The following is a 14,920-nucleotide window of genomic DNA, read 5'->3' as shown; positions in this document are numbered from 1 at the left end:
TGGAGATGTAAGAATAACCATCAGGTACAAGGTACCTGTACGTATACGGAATGAGCCTACAGACCAAGAAGAGTTAGAGTACGGATACGGTGTCCACGCCAGACTGGTAGTGGCAGTACAAGAATGGTACGTGGTCAGGACTCCCTCAACACGCTTATGAGGTCCGTACCCGACAAGTAGTGGAGGCATAGTATGGTACCAAGACTAGAGTACTTTTTCAGACCCCTAACACGTACTAGAGCAGACCACCACTACCACCTGTGCTATTACCCTGACAATGTACTCATGTACTATTCTGTCATGAGGGACCACCATGTATAAGGGGTCATTAGAGCCCAGCTATAAATAGAGCTTGACCCCTCAGAATAAGGGGTTGGAAAATTCATTGTATGCAGAGGCTATTAAGCAATATATATTTTTTACTCTATTGTTGATCTGCGTTTACCCTTCCATAAGGTCATTCTACGTTCTTGTCTAAACATCGCCACACTTACCTTTGAGTTTTCCGATCTAATTTCGTTGACGAGATTTCACCGTCAACACAACCACTAAGGAGTTTATTAGGCAATATCAATATGTGACACTTATAAAAACTTAGGTAGTTTCGCCAACAATATCACCTTCTTTTAAAATGAGTTATGCTTACAAATTTGAATAGATAATCGTTTCCTAATTATTAGTAAATAGTTGACACTTGATTATTTTTTAATTAATATATTAATTTATTACTATTTTTTTTAAATTAATTTTTTTATTTTAAAGAATGATCTTTTCAATTATCTTAATATTATATTTTTTTCAAAAACTACTTATTATAATTATTTCTAAAAATTAAGAGGAAATTACATTTTATATGGGATTTTTTAATAGAGTGTGCAAAAATATGGCTTTTTTTTTTAAAAAAAAAAAAAAAAAGTTAATCTATGGCTTTTTTTAAGAATTTTTACTTTTATGGGTTTATTTTTCCATATTTTTGTATAAAGGTTGGTTTATGCCATAGTTTTACTCCTAATCAAGTTTTATTAATTTGGGAGGGTATATTTGTAATTTGATTATTATTTGTATAGCTTATTTGCTTTTTATATTAAATTTTTCTTTGGTTGTTTTGCAATTTTTTTTTCTTTTTTTTTTTGTAATAATAATTGTGTTTAAAAAAAATTTATTTATTATAAACATTTTTTCTTTTTTTTTAGATTGTACGTTTCTTTTTTCAAATCCTGGGTAAGGTAACCAGTTATTTGATTGATCTTTGACAGATATGTAAAAAAATCCTAGAGCTAGGTTAAATACCATGTACCAGAAAGGGGTAACCATAACAGTTATCCTAAGAGAAGTGACTTTCTGCCATAAGAGGGGTAACTAGTTACAATAAGAGGGATGATGGGTTTTTCATATTAAATATGAAAGAAACATCAAATTTTAAGGAAAAAGAGGAAGAACACTTCATTAAAAAAGGAGGAAGAAGAAGTAACTACGATTTTAGTAACATAGGTAACCAGTTACCGTAAAGAACCCAGAAATATACACACATCAGAACGTGAAGTTAACCAGTTACCCCCAGAAATATGCACACAAAGAACGGGAAGGTAACCAGTTACCACAAATCTGAAGATAGAAAAAAAAAAACTAGATCTACCCCATTTCCCTTCTCTCCCATCTTCTTCATATATTTTTTTTCTAGATTTGAATGTTCCCATCAGGGTAACTAGTTACCTATTCATGTTTTCATATTTTTATTAGTTTCTTTCCAAAATTTGGTGTTCCTATAAGGGTAACAGTAAAAAGTAAATGCTGAAAAAATTGATTTGAATTTTTTTACATATAGTAGAAAAAACTATAAAAAATTACAATAATAAAAGATAATGAATAAAAAAATAGTAAAATAATTATGTAATGTTAAAATATATGTTAAAAAAGGAAAAAATATGGAATGAGAAAAGAATAAGTACAAAAATGAAGAAGAAAAAAGGAAAAAAAAACTAAAAAAAATATGAGAAAAACAAAACAAAAGAAATGATGAAGGAAAAAAAACACAAGAATGAATAAAAATGAAAAGAAAAAGAAAAATAATGGAAAAATGGAAAGAAAAAAAAATATGAATGAAAAAATTGGTAGAAAAAAATGAAGAAAAAAATTGAAGAAGAAAAAAAAGCTCATATGTGTGAAAAAAAAAATGGAAGGAAAAAATAATAAATACAAAAATGAAAAATAAAAACAAAACAAAGAAAAAAATAGATAAATGAACAAAAATGAGAAGAAGAAGAAGAATGGAAAAATGGAGAGAAAAAAATGATTAAGGAAAAAATTGGTAGAAAAAAAAAATGAAGAAATGGAAGAAAAAATAAGTTAGGAAAAAAAAATAACAGAAAAAATAATTAAAAATGAAGGAAAAAATAAAAAAATTGAAAAAAATAAAATAAAATTATTTTCAAAATCAAAGAAAACATAATTATGATAAAAAAAATGTAGCATTTTCACATTTTAGTTAGTTACTAATTGTGTTTCACATACTTTAATTTTTTCTTTAATAAATTTTCTCAAATAAATTAAGAAAAATGTAATTATCATACTTTTGCACATTAATATTTTTAAAATTCCCAAAAATTAATGTGCTTATTCCCTTTACAAAATAGATCATGCGTGTGTGGCTCACATTATTGTTTTGTACTAAATAATTTTTTTAGTACACATTGTTGAGCTACACGGAGGATCCTAGTATTTTAATAATTTAAAAATCTTTACTAGTTTTTTTTTTTTAAATTTGGCATCCATCTTTCCAAGAGTGTACTTAAGCTTTGAGATGCTTTTTAGTAGATAGAAAGCTTGTTTAGTTGGAGGAATTACCCTCTTTCCTCCTTGATGTAATAGGTTTTGATTTATTTTTAATGAATTTTTTATCACACTATAGAACAAATTACTATAATTTTAAGGGTAGGTACTCATTTGGTACCTTGTGTTTTTACAAAGTTTAACTTTAGTACTCTCTATTACGAATAATGTTCAATTGGTACCTTATAATTACAAAATCAGGATAATACAGTACCATTAACTCAGTTTTTGTCAATATTTTTTTCTAAATGACCAAATTGCCCTTCAAATATGAGCAATAAAGTCATTAAAATATAAATTTAAAAATTTTTGTAAAATACTTAAAATAGTATTGCTTTTACTTATAATTTTGTTAAAAAAATTCATTTTAAAATTTAAAATATATTTAAACTATTAAAAAACAAAATTTATAATTAATGAAACTAAACCCTAAATTTTTCTAATCTTGTATCTCTTTCTTCTGCTTCTACATATCGTTTTCTCTTTTGCTTGCAGGTAGTCAGCACCAGAGACGTGCATCTGGACGGAGATAAAGGTGGCTTCTATCGAAAGCCTCCAACCTCTTCGTGGTTGCAGACGTCTCAAAACTAGATGCCCAACATCCCTTGTTCGTGCTAAATGACCTAAAGCTTCTAACCATTCATGATTGCAAGAGTCTGGAACCCAGATTTATCTTGATCGTCTACCTTCCTTATAGATTTGGATCCAACCTGTTCATGGCTGCAAACCATGAGCTCCAACAAGTAATTGCAAATGACGAATTATTTGTAATTGCAGACGAAGAGCTCCGATAAGTTGCTGCATACGATACCCACATGGCTGAATGGTTCTGAGAAGAAGGAAGCATCATTGGTGTGGGGATTCTAAGATGCATGAAGGAGGATGATGGATCATCGTACTTCGGGATCGAGGTGTTGGGATGAGTCACAATGGTGAGCAGAGGTACATTTGTTGAGTTTGTGTATAAATGTTTTGTATAATTAGTTCATTTTTGTGTGAAAATCCAAGGTCAATTGTTTTGTTCAAGAACACAGAATATAACATTTATTTTGAATGGTTACACTAATTTTATTCCAAGTTGCCCTGTTAGGTTCATGGATACATATCACAAAACCATTTTAGATTTTGTTTTGAATTAGTTAGATTTTTTTTATAAATATATTTGAATGAGTTTGAATTTTGATGGATTTAGGGCTTTGAAGAATAGGCGGAGAGGAGAGTAATCATAGAAATTGAAGGATGAAGAAAGACTAAATAAATTTTGATTTACTTATTTTAATTTGTTATAGTTAATTTAATTTTTTTAATTATTTTTTATATTTAAAATTATTTAAAAAAAAATAAAAGTTTGACAAATGAAAATATGCCATGTGTCAAGATTTTTTTAAAAAGAAATTGTAATTACTTTATTATTTATAACTGATGGTAATTTAGTCATTTTAAAAAAATTATTGACCAAATTTGAGTGCAGGGTACCATTTTATTATGATTTTGTAAATTGAGGGTATCAAACAAACAAGAATTATTGGTAATAGAATGTGCAAAATAGGAGGTACTAAATGTGCAAATTCCCTAATTTTAAACTACAACTTTTGGTGTCTTCAATAGATTTTACAAGAAAAGAAGGGAAAATGACACACTTCTCCGCTCCATTCCACTGTATGTTCATAATGATGTAAATATTAGGCTGAGTATCCGTTTTCTTTAAGATTGGTTGTTCAATTTTTAGCCACTTTTTGCAACTCTTAATTTTACACCTAATATTTAATTGAATCTACTTAGTATACCATTTTATTATATTTTTATTCACACACCCAATTTGCTCCACATCACAACCCAACTCAATTGCTTATATATATATTGGACAATTCTTCAATAGAGATTTCACTTTAAGTCCTACCGGTGAGGCTCTCAGTGTTCTCGACCCGTGAATAGTTTTCGGTGCGATTTTTTTATGACCGTGTATATTATAGCTATTTAGAGCATCCTACAAATTTTTAGAAAATTCAAATAGTTTACAGTACTGAAAATTAGGTTCAAACATGTTGTTTTCCACGCGCATAAAAAAAATTAGTCACGCGTGCAACAACATGTTTGAACTTAGTTTTCGATACTATAAACTATTCGGAATTTTTTAAAAATTTGCAAGATGCTCTAAATAGTTACAATATACATGGTCATAAAAAAAATCGTGCCGAAAACTATTCACGGGTCGAGAACACTGAGAGCTTCATCGGTAAGACTTAAAGTGAAGCCCCTATTGAAAAATTCTCATATATATATATAAATGCATAATTAATACATCAAATATTTGAATAAAATAATTTGTGTTGCTTGTTTTTAATTTTTTTTATTCCGCAATTACTAGGATTAATAAGAATCTTTTAATGTGTACGTGCATGCTTGGAACATATATACATATAATAAGGATATTTTAGTTTTGCTTCGGTAAAAGAAAAATATTTGGATGCGTCATTATTTTTTATTAGAGCTTTAAGTGTAAAACTTGCAAATATGTTAAACTAGCTACTTACGTGTAGAAGCTAAAAAATGTATAGTATTGTTGTTACTTTATAAAAAGGTAATAAAAGTTTGTGAAAATACCATTTAGTCATGTGGTTTACATTTTAAAAGGACATGATTTAGACTTTAAATCTAGTAATTTAAATTTTAAGCATTGTGATGTAGATTTTAAATAATCGTGATTTATATTTTATATGGTCGAGGTTTAGATTTTAAGCCTAATGGTTTAGATTTTAAAAAATGGTGATTTATATTTTATATAGTCGTAGTTTAGATTTTAAGCATTATGGTTTAACTTTTAAACCTTGTGGTTTATATTTTAAATACTCATGGTTTAAATTTTAATGGGACACGATTTAAACTTTAAGCTTGGTAATTTAAATTTTAAGTAATGTGGTTTAGATTTTAAATGATCATGATTTATATTTTATATAGGCGTGGTTTAGATTTTAAGCTTAGTGGTTTAACTTTTAAGCATTATGGTTTAAATTTTAAAAAATCGTAGTTTAAATTTTAAAGACTCGTGGTTTAAATTTTAAGACTTGTAGTTTAAATTTTAAATAGTCGTAGTTTAAATTTTAAGCCTTGTAGTTTGAATTTTAAAGGCTAGTTGTATAAATTTTAAAGAGTCGTGATTTAGATTTTAAAAGATCATTGTTTATATTTTATATGATCGTGATTTAGATTTTAAGCCTAAATGTTTAACTTTTAAGTCTTGTAGTTTAAATTTTAAAGAGTCGTGGTTTAAATTTTAAAGAGACTTAATTTAGATTTAAGTTTGGTGGTTTACATTTTAAAAAATTATGGTTTAAATTTTAAACATAGTGGCTTACATTTTAAATAGGTTAATGAATCAGTAACCCAAGGGTCCCAATAGTGATTTCCAGATAACTTAATTAATTAATGTAGGATTTACGTCTATTATAATGTTAACATAGAATAGTGCTCGTTTATTATTTAACATTACATTGAGGATTTTGAAAATCAAATGGATATTATTTGTGTATGTTTATATTACTATTCATTTTTTTTAATTTTAAATAATATTTGATGAATGATCATCTATTTCTCTTTCTAGTTTTCTAATAAAATAATTTATGGATTCTAAATTCTTAATCTATAAAACGAAAAATAAAAATATAGGAGTCTATGGGATGTAGCTTCAAAATATGCAAACAATGATGAAAATTATTTTAATTTTGGACTTCTTATATTTAAATTCCAAATGTAGGTAGTGATTTAATGCAAGAGTTCTTGAACATTATCTCATACATAAACATAATATATAGAAAGAAAAGTAACATGATATATAGAACATTATCATAGTTCATCTAAGCATTTTCTACGTACATTTTTTGTATATATATATATATAATATCTCAAATCATAATTCGTTTGGTTGGGTAAGTAGTGGAATTTAGTGAGAGAATGAGTTGAAAGGAGAAAATCCACCCATGGAGTTTGAGAAAAGTACATAACTATTCCTCCTATGGTGAAGGACTTTGGAGCCATGACATAGAATAAAGAGTGAGGGTGCTTTTCAGTAAGGGCAGTATGAGAAAAATGATTATAAAAATGGATAATATTAAACTAAATTATTTTAGTGGCTAATTTTAGTTATCTACTCCTAAAAATAGTCTTTTTTTTTTCAAATTATCCCATAAAGATTGGCAAACATGTATAAGCCATTAAAACTAGCTTAAGTGGGAGGGAGTGATGGGAGTAACGTGGAGGTCTCAGAGATACCACCATACAAAAATGAATAATGGCCTTAGATTACTTAGAATCTTCACAAATAGATTGAAATATATATATATATATATTAATATCAAAATAAAATTTAATGAAATTCAAGAATCTAATTGACTCCTTTATGTTCATCTTTCCTGAAAACAATTCCTCAACAATATCCAAGTTCTAGACAAACGCTAAATCATTCATGAGTTCAATTTTGCCATGAACTTTCCTAGAAAATATCATATTGTGAAAGAAATAAAGGAATAACCAATGTGAGTGATGGTATACGAAGAAAGGAACTATAACTACGTCATTTCAAATTGACAGCTACAATTTACTACAAGAGTAAAGTGACTTGCCCAAAGGTGAACAAAAAAAACAGATACCCATGTTCAAAAACGGTATCCTACTGAGTTGGTAATGCTACACAACTATTTTGTCATTGTACATTCCCAAGACCTAAAAATCTCCTAGTTGCACATACAAAACTTTACAAAATATTGACAAAGTTATCAACTTAAAAAATTTCAGATGATACAAATCAATCTCTAATGCTCCACCAGCATAGAAAAAGATATCTAATGATGAAGAAACAACATACTTGTTCAAAATCTTCAAAGATTGCACGCTGGATTCATTGTGATCATTAGTCTTACACTTTGACATACTTATCGACATAACCCTGCAAAACATGGAGGGGAATAATGATCCAAGAAGGAATATAAAAATGACTGTAAAAATCATACAACGTGGAAAATTGTCTTGGGGAAAGAATCATCAAAAGGAGTTATTCACAAATACAATCTCAAACATCAATAAGAACCTAGAGGATTATCCAATCTAAATCCAAACAATTATGAAGATACCAGCTGTAATATAAGATATAAATTAATGGAAAATAAAAGTCGACATAGCATAACACTTTACTTCTTGATTCTGAGGATATTTCACAACAAGATCTTCTCCCAGTATACCAATTTCTGTAAAAACATTTTATTGTCTGATTGGAATTTATTAGGAAGAACGTTTAAGATAATTCCAATGATATCCATTGGTCAATCACCAAACACATGTCATGTGAGAAATTGCCATAAACCTAGGTATCAGGTTGAAAAATCTAATGGCCCTCTCGTTTTATTTTCAGAAATTTCATCATATCAGTAAGCAAAGAAATATTTTATATTAAGGTTACGTGGGTCTTTATTGATCCTTGGTAATTTCAAATAATTTAATAAAACTACATTTAATTATAATTATAAAAAGAAAAAGAAACTGTAAAGAAAAGAACATACCATGACAAGTTTCGTCAATTTACGCTGTGATGAATTGATATAATGATCTATCTTTGCCTGAGACTTGGGTATCTGGTGGCCCTTCATGGCCCCAGACACCTTATCAACAGTCTTCTTGACAATGGTCTTGAAGGCCTCCTTGCTCATATTGCCCTGCCTCCATGAAGGCTTCAGAACATCCTTCACAAAGTCAGCAATGGCAATCTTGAAAGGCTTTGATGATTTGGAATCCTTCTTCGTTTTCTTCCCTGAAGTTTTCATCTCAGTCTCTATCTCTCCTGCAGTAGCCACACCAACAGGATCACTAGGACTCTCGTCCTCAAAAGCACCCACCTCTGCATCAGCCGTCTCACCAAACTCATCATCCACAGATGAGGTTGAAGCAACAGCTGCAATTTCATTTTTGTTGTTCTCTTCTGAATCCAATGGCTTTTGGGAACCACTGTGCTTTTCCATGGGGTCAGAATCAATTGCAGGTTCCCACCTTCGACGAGCTTTTCTTTTAGCTTTAGGTGATGGCTCAACACTGTCAAAAAGTGGATCATACTGGTCACCACCAGCCCTAGGAAAAATCTGTCCACTAACTCTCACAGAACTTGGTGAGGAAGTTACTTTACCATCAACTGTGACCTTGCCTAAACTGGAAGTATCATATTGATTACCACAGAGTGCACCCTTATCGCGACTGAAAACACTAGAGCTAAATTTGGAGCTCAATGGCTGATCAAAAGTTGATGCATAAGGGTTATAGTGTGCAGAAATTCTGGAGACCCCAAAATCAGGATCACTAGATGATCTTTTCCTGTCCAGGAGATCCGATGGAAACTGGGACTGAGAGCCCGCTTTACTATCCCCAAGAGGGTATTGCAAATGGCTGGCAGCCTGTTGCTGGTGTGGAAAAGAATGAATTTGGGAAGTTGACTTTGAAGGTTCGCCTAAGCAAAGATCACCAGAAAATGGCAGCACTTTATTCACAAAAGATTCCTGTGAAGAAAGCAAGGGTTTCTGGTGCAAGGTTCCATGACTTGAAGAAGTACTCAAATCTTGATGTGTAATGGACTCCTCTCTCAAAAGACTAGACACTCCAAATGAACTTATTGGGTTGACTGAAGCATTAGTTTCAACTTTAGGTTGATGAAGCTCCTGCATTGAAGGGTAAACTTGGTGCACAAACTCACTACTGACCTGAGAATTGGAACAGAATTCAGAAGGGTAAGGCATAACTGACATTTGAGAACCAAAATTGTTCCGTGGAGGAAAATGATTGTGCTGAAACTGAGAAGAGACACCAGGTGTTGCAAATGCTGTACTGAAGTGCATATCATAGGATGGCCGAGGAGTTGGTGGTGGCAAGGAGGTCCAAGAGGAACTTTGTGGAATTGAAAATGGTGGATGTTGGTTGGCCAAGGAAGCCTGATGATATGTATGAGGATTTCTTACATGAGCAGATTGCAATGCATAAGATGCAACTTGTGGCGTCAAGTTGTAATCCATAGGCAAGTGTGGCATATGAAGAGCATTGACACTTTGTGTAGGTGGTGGTGGCAGAGGGGGAGGGGGAAGAGAAGGAGGAGGGGGAGGAAGAGAAAAGGGAGGTGGGGGAGGGGGAGGGGGTGTGGGTGGTGGAGGGGGAAGGGTAAGAGAAGAGGGAGAAAGGGGTGGAGGAGGAGGAAGAGAAGGGGGAGGGGGAGGGGGAGGGGGAAGGGGAAGGGGAGGAAGAGAAGGGGGAGGGAGAAGGGGTTGCTGAGAGGACTGGTGTTGATTAGGTGGACCAGAATAGTTAGAAGAAGATAACACTTTAGGAGCAGGATATGGAAAGGTTGCGGGTTCAGACAAATGTGCTTGACATGAAATTGCAGTGGGCAATGACTGAGTTGGTAGGACTTTAATTGGAAATAAATCACTGTTAGATAACTTCTTTGGAGAAATTGAGGATGCATGGGTTGGTGATGCATCAAACACAAATGAATCATCCATTTGAAGAGATGGGTAATCATTATTTTGAACTTCTGCAACTGAAGCACTGCTATGGGACTGGTGGATAAAGGTTTTCACCAAAGGTACCACGTCCTGGGAAGTATCATCACATGGATTCAAAATGTTAGTACCACTAACAAATTGGGAGGGAAGAATTTCAACTGACGATTGCTGGTGAGACTCCATAAATGTTCTATGATCAAGGATCTGTGGGTTTGGCTCAGCTGAGTTTTCTTGAATTATTTGCTTCTCCAACAGTGTTCCAGCTACCTTGCCTGGGCTACAACATTTAACCATACCAGAACTAATCAAATGATCATTGTGATCCAAAGTAATAGATTGAGAGTCCATACGAATGTCTTTCCTTTTCCCATCAACTTTTCCGTCTTGCTCCTCTTGAATTTGGGCTTCATTGCTGACTCGTTCTGCAAGGAACTTCTTAGTTTTGTCATCTCTCTTATACTTCTTTGTATTGGATGAAACTTCTAGATTCTTTTGATTGCTCCTATTGCGTCTTGAACTGTCACTTTTGTCCACTCCAGGATGCATGTATCGACAGGATGCTCCTCGATTGCACCTGCCCCGGAGGAAATCAAAGCAATCTGGAATGCGACCCCTGTCTGATCTCAATTTCTCCCCAATGAGTTCACTGGCACGCCTATATGGGGGAGATCGGCTCCTGCTTCTTCGCTTCCTAGGAGACCAGCTGAAACACAATGAAGAAAATTATACCACAGATCAATACTAAAAGGTAACAATATAAGTAATCAACCATGAAGGACACAAAATCATAATGTAATAGGTACCTGCGTGATCGACTTCGTTTCTCTTTTCTCCGCCATGAACTCCTCCTTGTCCTCTTATCTAGAGGTGATCGACTATGACTCCGACTTCTGCCTCTCTTTCCTCTTCTACTGTGCCTGTTAGGATAGGCTGAATCCGAGTTACTATCACTGGAACTTTCTCTAAATAATCTCCCAAACTCATCCACTTTCAAAGAAGCTGATTCAAGCTTTTCCTTTTTCTCCTCATTTTCTTTATTCTTAGCCCTCTTAGAAATAACATGACCATCTGCAACATCCAAGATAGCTTTCCTCTGAAAATCTACACAAGAAGTAGCATCTGTAGCAGGCCTTTTGCTTCCAGGGTCGTTATCTATCCATCCATCAGCTCTTCCAGTTGTGATATATACCATATCAGCATCCTTTACCTCTCCTTGCAAATCTTGGGAACAATCTGCAGCCTTATGGGACAGGCTGGATTCAGATAGGTGTCCAGACCCCTTTTCATTTTCTCCAATGCATTGCTGGCTCTTTGGACCCATTTCTTTCTCCAGACAACTACTAGTATCTTTACTATGAATTGAAGCGCCTTCTATAAATGATGGCAAGGATTTATTGTGTTCATGCAAGAGTTGATCATCTTCTGAGCAGTCATCGGAAGCATAGTCTTGAAGAAGCCTAATTGGGCTGCCACCCTTGATAAGTTCAGAGCACATCTTTGAATTATTGGCTTCAACAGCTACAGCAGCACAAGGTGCACTTAAATTATCAGCAAGCGGAGAATCATTTTTCTCTATATGGTTGAGCAAGAAGCATTCAGCATCACCAGTTGAATTCATGACCTGACCATGAACATCAGAAGTGGATTTTGAAGTTAAATCTTCACAATGTTCGCGAAAATTTAAGGATCCATATAAAAGTTTCTCAGATGAAATATCCTGTGGCAGGGTACATTCTGGTGAAATTGGTGGTGCACATTGCTGCTCTTTATCATCAAGTTCCTTGACATTAAATAGAGACTCACTTGAGTGGTTCATTTCCTGGTCTTTATCAGAGATGTTAATATCATCTTGCAAAACAAAAGAAAACAAAAATTAAAAACATTCTGGCAGGGCACAAATATAATTTTAGAAAGATAAACACAGTATATAAAACTGTCCCCAAAATCAACATTTTGTAAATACAGAGTCTGCATATTTTCTCCATATATAGGAAGACACTTTTTCCCATTTTGCCCATTCTCAACTGAAAAAGGCAATTTAAAAAATCATCGTTGAGCAAGAAAGGTGGGTTTTAACAATTATGAAAATTGCCCGCTTCACAAAAGAGGATAATCGAACAAAAGACAATTGAACCCAGATTGTAATGAAGAAGAGACAAGAAATGAACAAACGTTTATGGCCGTCTGGTAAGAGCAGGTAATATGACTTTTAGTAACAGAGAGATTGATAAATAAGAACTAAATTGAACTAAATTAACAGAAATAGAAAAACCTCAAAGCATGCTTTTAACAAAGAATGCATAAATACTTCAAGCCTAACAATGTGTATCGTAATTCAAAGTAGAAAATAATACAATTTTTTATTAAAAAAAATCGGCAAAACAATCAAAAGATTCAAAACAAGCAAAATAACCTCCATTACAAAGCACAAAACAAATAGAGAACGAGCAACAACATACGTCAGCCTCTAGAAGAATCAAACAAAGGCGAAAGCTAATTCACTGCATATTATCCATCGAGGCATTTTCACAATCACATGGTTTGCGTTACAGAAGAAGAGCCGAAAAAAAAAACAAGAACATATACCCACGTAACAGAAAATAAGAAGAAATCAAATGAACAAATACTCGGTATTTCTAAATCAGAGAAAAAAAGGGCCCTTAAGCAGCTCATTTATAAATTTTAGCGATAATGTTGGTACCTCTGGCAATCCGTTTAACCCCCTTTTGCAGTTCCTTGGCAATTCTGAAACCTGCTGTAACCACAGTGTTTATGAATTTTCAGCTCTTAACAGTCCGTAAATGGAAGATATGCACATTTTGAAGAGCAGGGGAGTGTGTATAGAGAATGAAAAATGGGTATGACGATTTGTCTAAGGTTTTGGTCCGGGATGCTATGTTTCTGGGTTTATCGAATTTCAGCTCTTAACACTAATTTGAAAATCAAACTAGAGCCCCACAAATATTCATATTTTCTTCCAGAAACAAAATCAAAAACAAATATCTCATCAAGAAAGTATCACAAGCATCAAAATTAAAGCTGTAAAAGGATTTCAATAACATATATTTATATATACCTGTATAAATGAAAAGGTGCGTAGGAGAGACTGAGAGAGGACAGAGACTGGATGGAGAGAGGAGGATAGTGCGAAGTGCGACTACGAAAGGAGTGGACGGAGGGTTGGAGAACGTCGCGCGGTGGTGTGGCGGTGCGGTGATGCAGGGGTACTGGTTGTGCGGCGACTGCGAGTCTGAGAGATGAGAAATTGGAGATGACGGGAAGTTATTTGCTTGAGTGGCAAGTGAGTGATGAAAGGAAATGAATTAATCTTTATTTACTCCCACATACAATTTTTTTTTCTTTTGGACAAATACTCCCACATACAATTTTTTTTTCTTTTGGACAAATACTCCCACATACAATTGTGATCTTAAGAGTAAACATGGTTTTTTTTTTGAAGGATTAAGAGTAAACATGGTTAATCCTTTCAAAAATAAAATAATAAATAAATAAACATGGTTAATGTAAACTGTAGCTTTTGATTTGATATGGAAAATTTCACTTTTAATACTTAATGATGCCTAATATTATCAAAAAATCTCAACACTAATAATATTTTCAATTTGATGCTAACCATTCCTCTCATATCCAAAATACTCCTTCTATTATATCAAAAAATCATAAAACTTTCTCTTCCTCTCTCTTCCCTCTCTCCTCCCTCTCTCTCTCTCATTCTCACGAAATCATCCATAAAACCTACAGATTTGTATAATTTTCTTGTCAAAATCATTGTTAGTCATCTCCATTGTCTCTGTAAAGTCGTTAATATCAAAGGCAACATCTATTTTGAGAGTTTTTTGAGGAGAAAAACCATGGGTAATAAGATTTTACATTTTATGTGTTGGGTATTATTTGTTTACAGTTTTTTGGTTATTTTGAACAGATCTGAGCCTATATTAGTGTATTTTTCGGGATTTTTAGAAAGATTCCGCGATCTGTGTTTTCTGGGTTTTCTGCAACTTTTTTGCTCGATAACGGTTCGATATGAGATCAATGATATGTAGAAGAAGGTCTTGTATGAGCTCGATGTAGCTCAATTATAGCTCGATAGGTTTGGTTTTTAGTGCTCGATTGTGCTCAATGAAAACTCGATAAGGGTTCGATTGGACCCTACAATATTTGAGCTCGATCGGTTTAGGTTTTCTCGATATGTGCTCGATAAGGTTCGATGGAGGGTTTGATTAGGTTTTATGTTCGGTTTAAGAAATGGTAGCTCGATGCTAACTCGATAAGAGCTCGATGCTAACTCGATAAAGCTCGATGTTAGCTCGATAATGTTCTTTTTTAATGTATTTTTTAAAAAAATGACAGTTTTCCTGACAATGTTAATGTTTTTTTTCCAACACAGGTTCTATTGTCTACGTTTTTGTATCCTACAATGGTGTTTGGGAATTACAAGGGAATAAGTAGATTTTCAAGGACCCTCAATGCATGGTGATACCGATGGAGGATACTGTAATGTACTTGCAACTTCTTGACATATTGCACAAGGAACTTAA

At 33.1% G+C, this 14,920-nt stretch overlaps 1 protein-coding gene across 3 annotated transcripts; it reads right to left on the bottom strand.

The window, feature by feature from the left end:
- Window positions 1-7,374: 7,374 nt before the first annotated feature.
- LOC133830715 (uncharacterized) lies at window positions 7,375-13,732 on the bottom strand. 3 transcript variants are annotated; one of them, XM_062260765.1, is made up of 5 exons: window positions 13,438-13,732; window positions 13,063-13,116; window positions 11,165-12,209; window positions 8,382-11,064; window positions 7,375-7,771 (listed from the first exon to the last, which is right to left on the bottom strand). In XM_062260765.1, exons 3-5 carry the CDS (start codon window positions 12,175-12,177, stop codon window positions 7,742-7,744), a joined length of 3,726 nt encoding a protein of 1,241 aa, XP_062116749.1. In that variant the 5' UTR covers window positions 12,178-12,209; window positions 13,063-13,116; window positions 13,438-13,732; the 3' UTR covers window positions 7,375-7,741. The 3 variants fall into 3 exon arrangements, with proteins under 3 accessions (XP_062116749.1, XP_062116751.1, XP_062116750.1); XM_062260767.1 differs by having other exon boundaries at window positions 13,063-13,113; XM_062260766.1 differs by lacking the exon at window positions 13,063-13,116 and having other exon boundaries at window positions 13,438-13,731.
- Window positions 13,733-14,920: the final 1,188 nt, after the last annotated feature.

The sequence above is a fragment of the Humulus lupulus genome, chromosome 4, assembly GCF_963169125.1.
Source record: "Humulus lupulus chromosome 4, drHumLupu1.1, whole genome shotgun sequence".
Taxonomy (NCBI): domain Eukaryota; kingdom Viridiplantae; phylum Streptophyta; class Magnoliopsida; order Rosales; family Cannabaceae; genus Humulus; species Humulus lupulus.
Note: the sequence above shows the minus strand (reverse complement) of the source record. Positions and strands in the feature narration are given on the sequence as shown.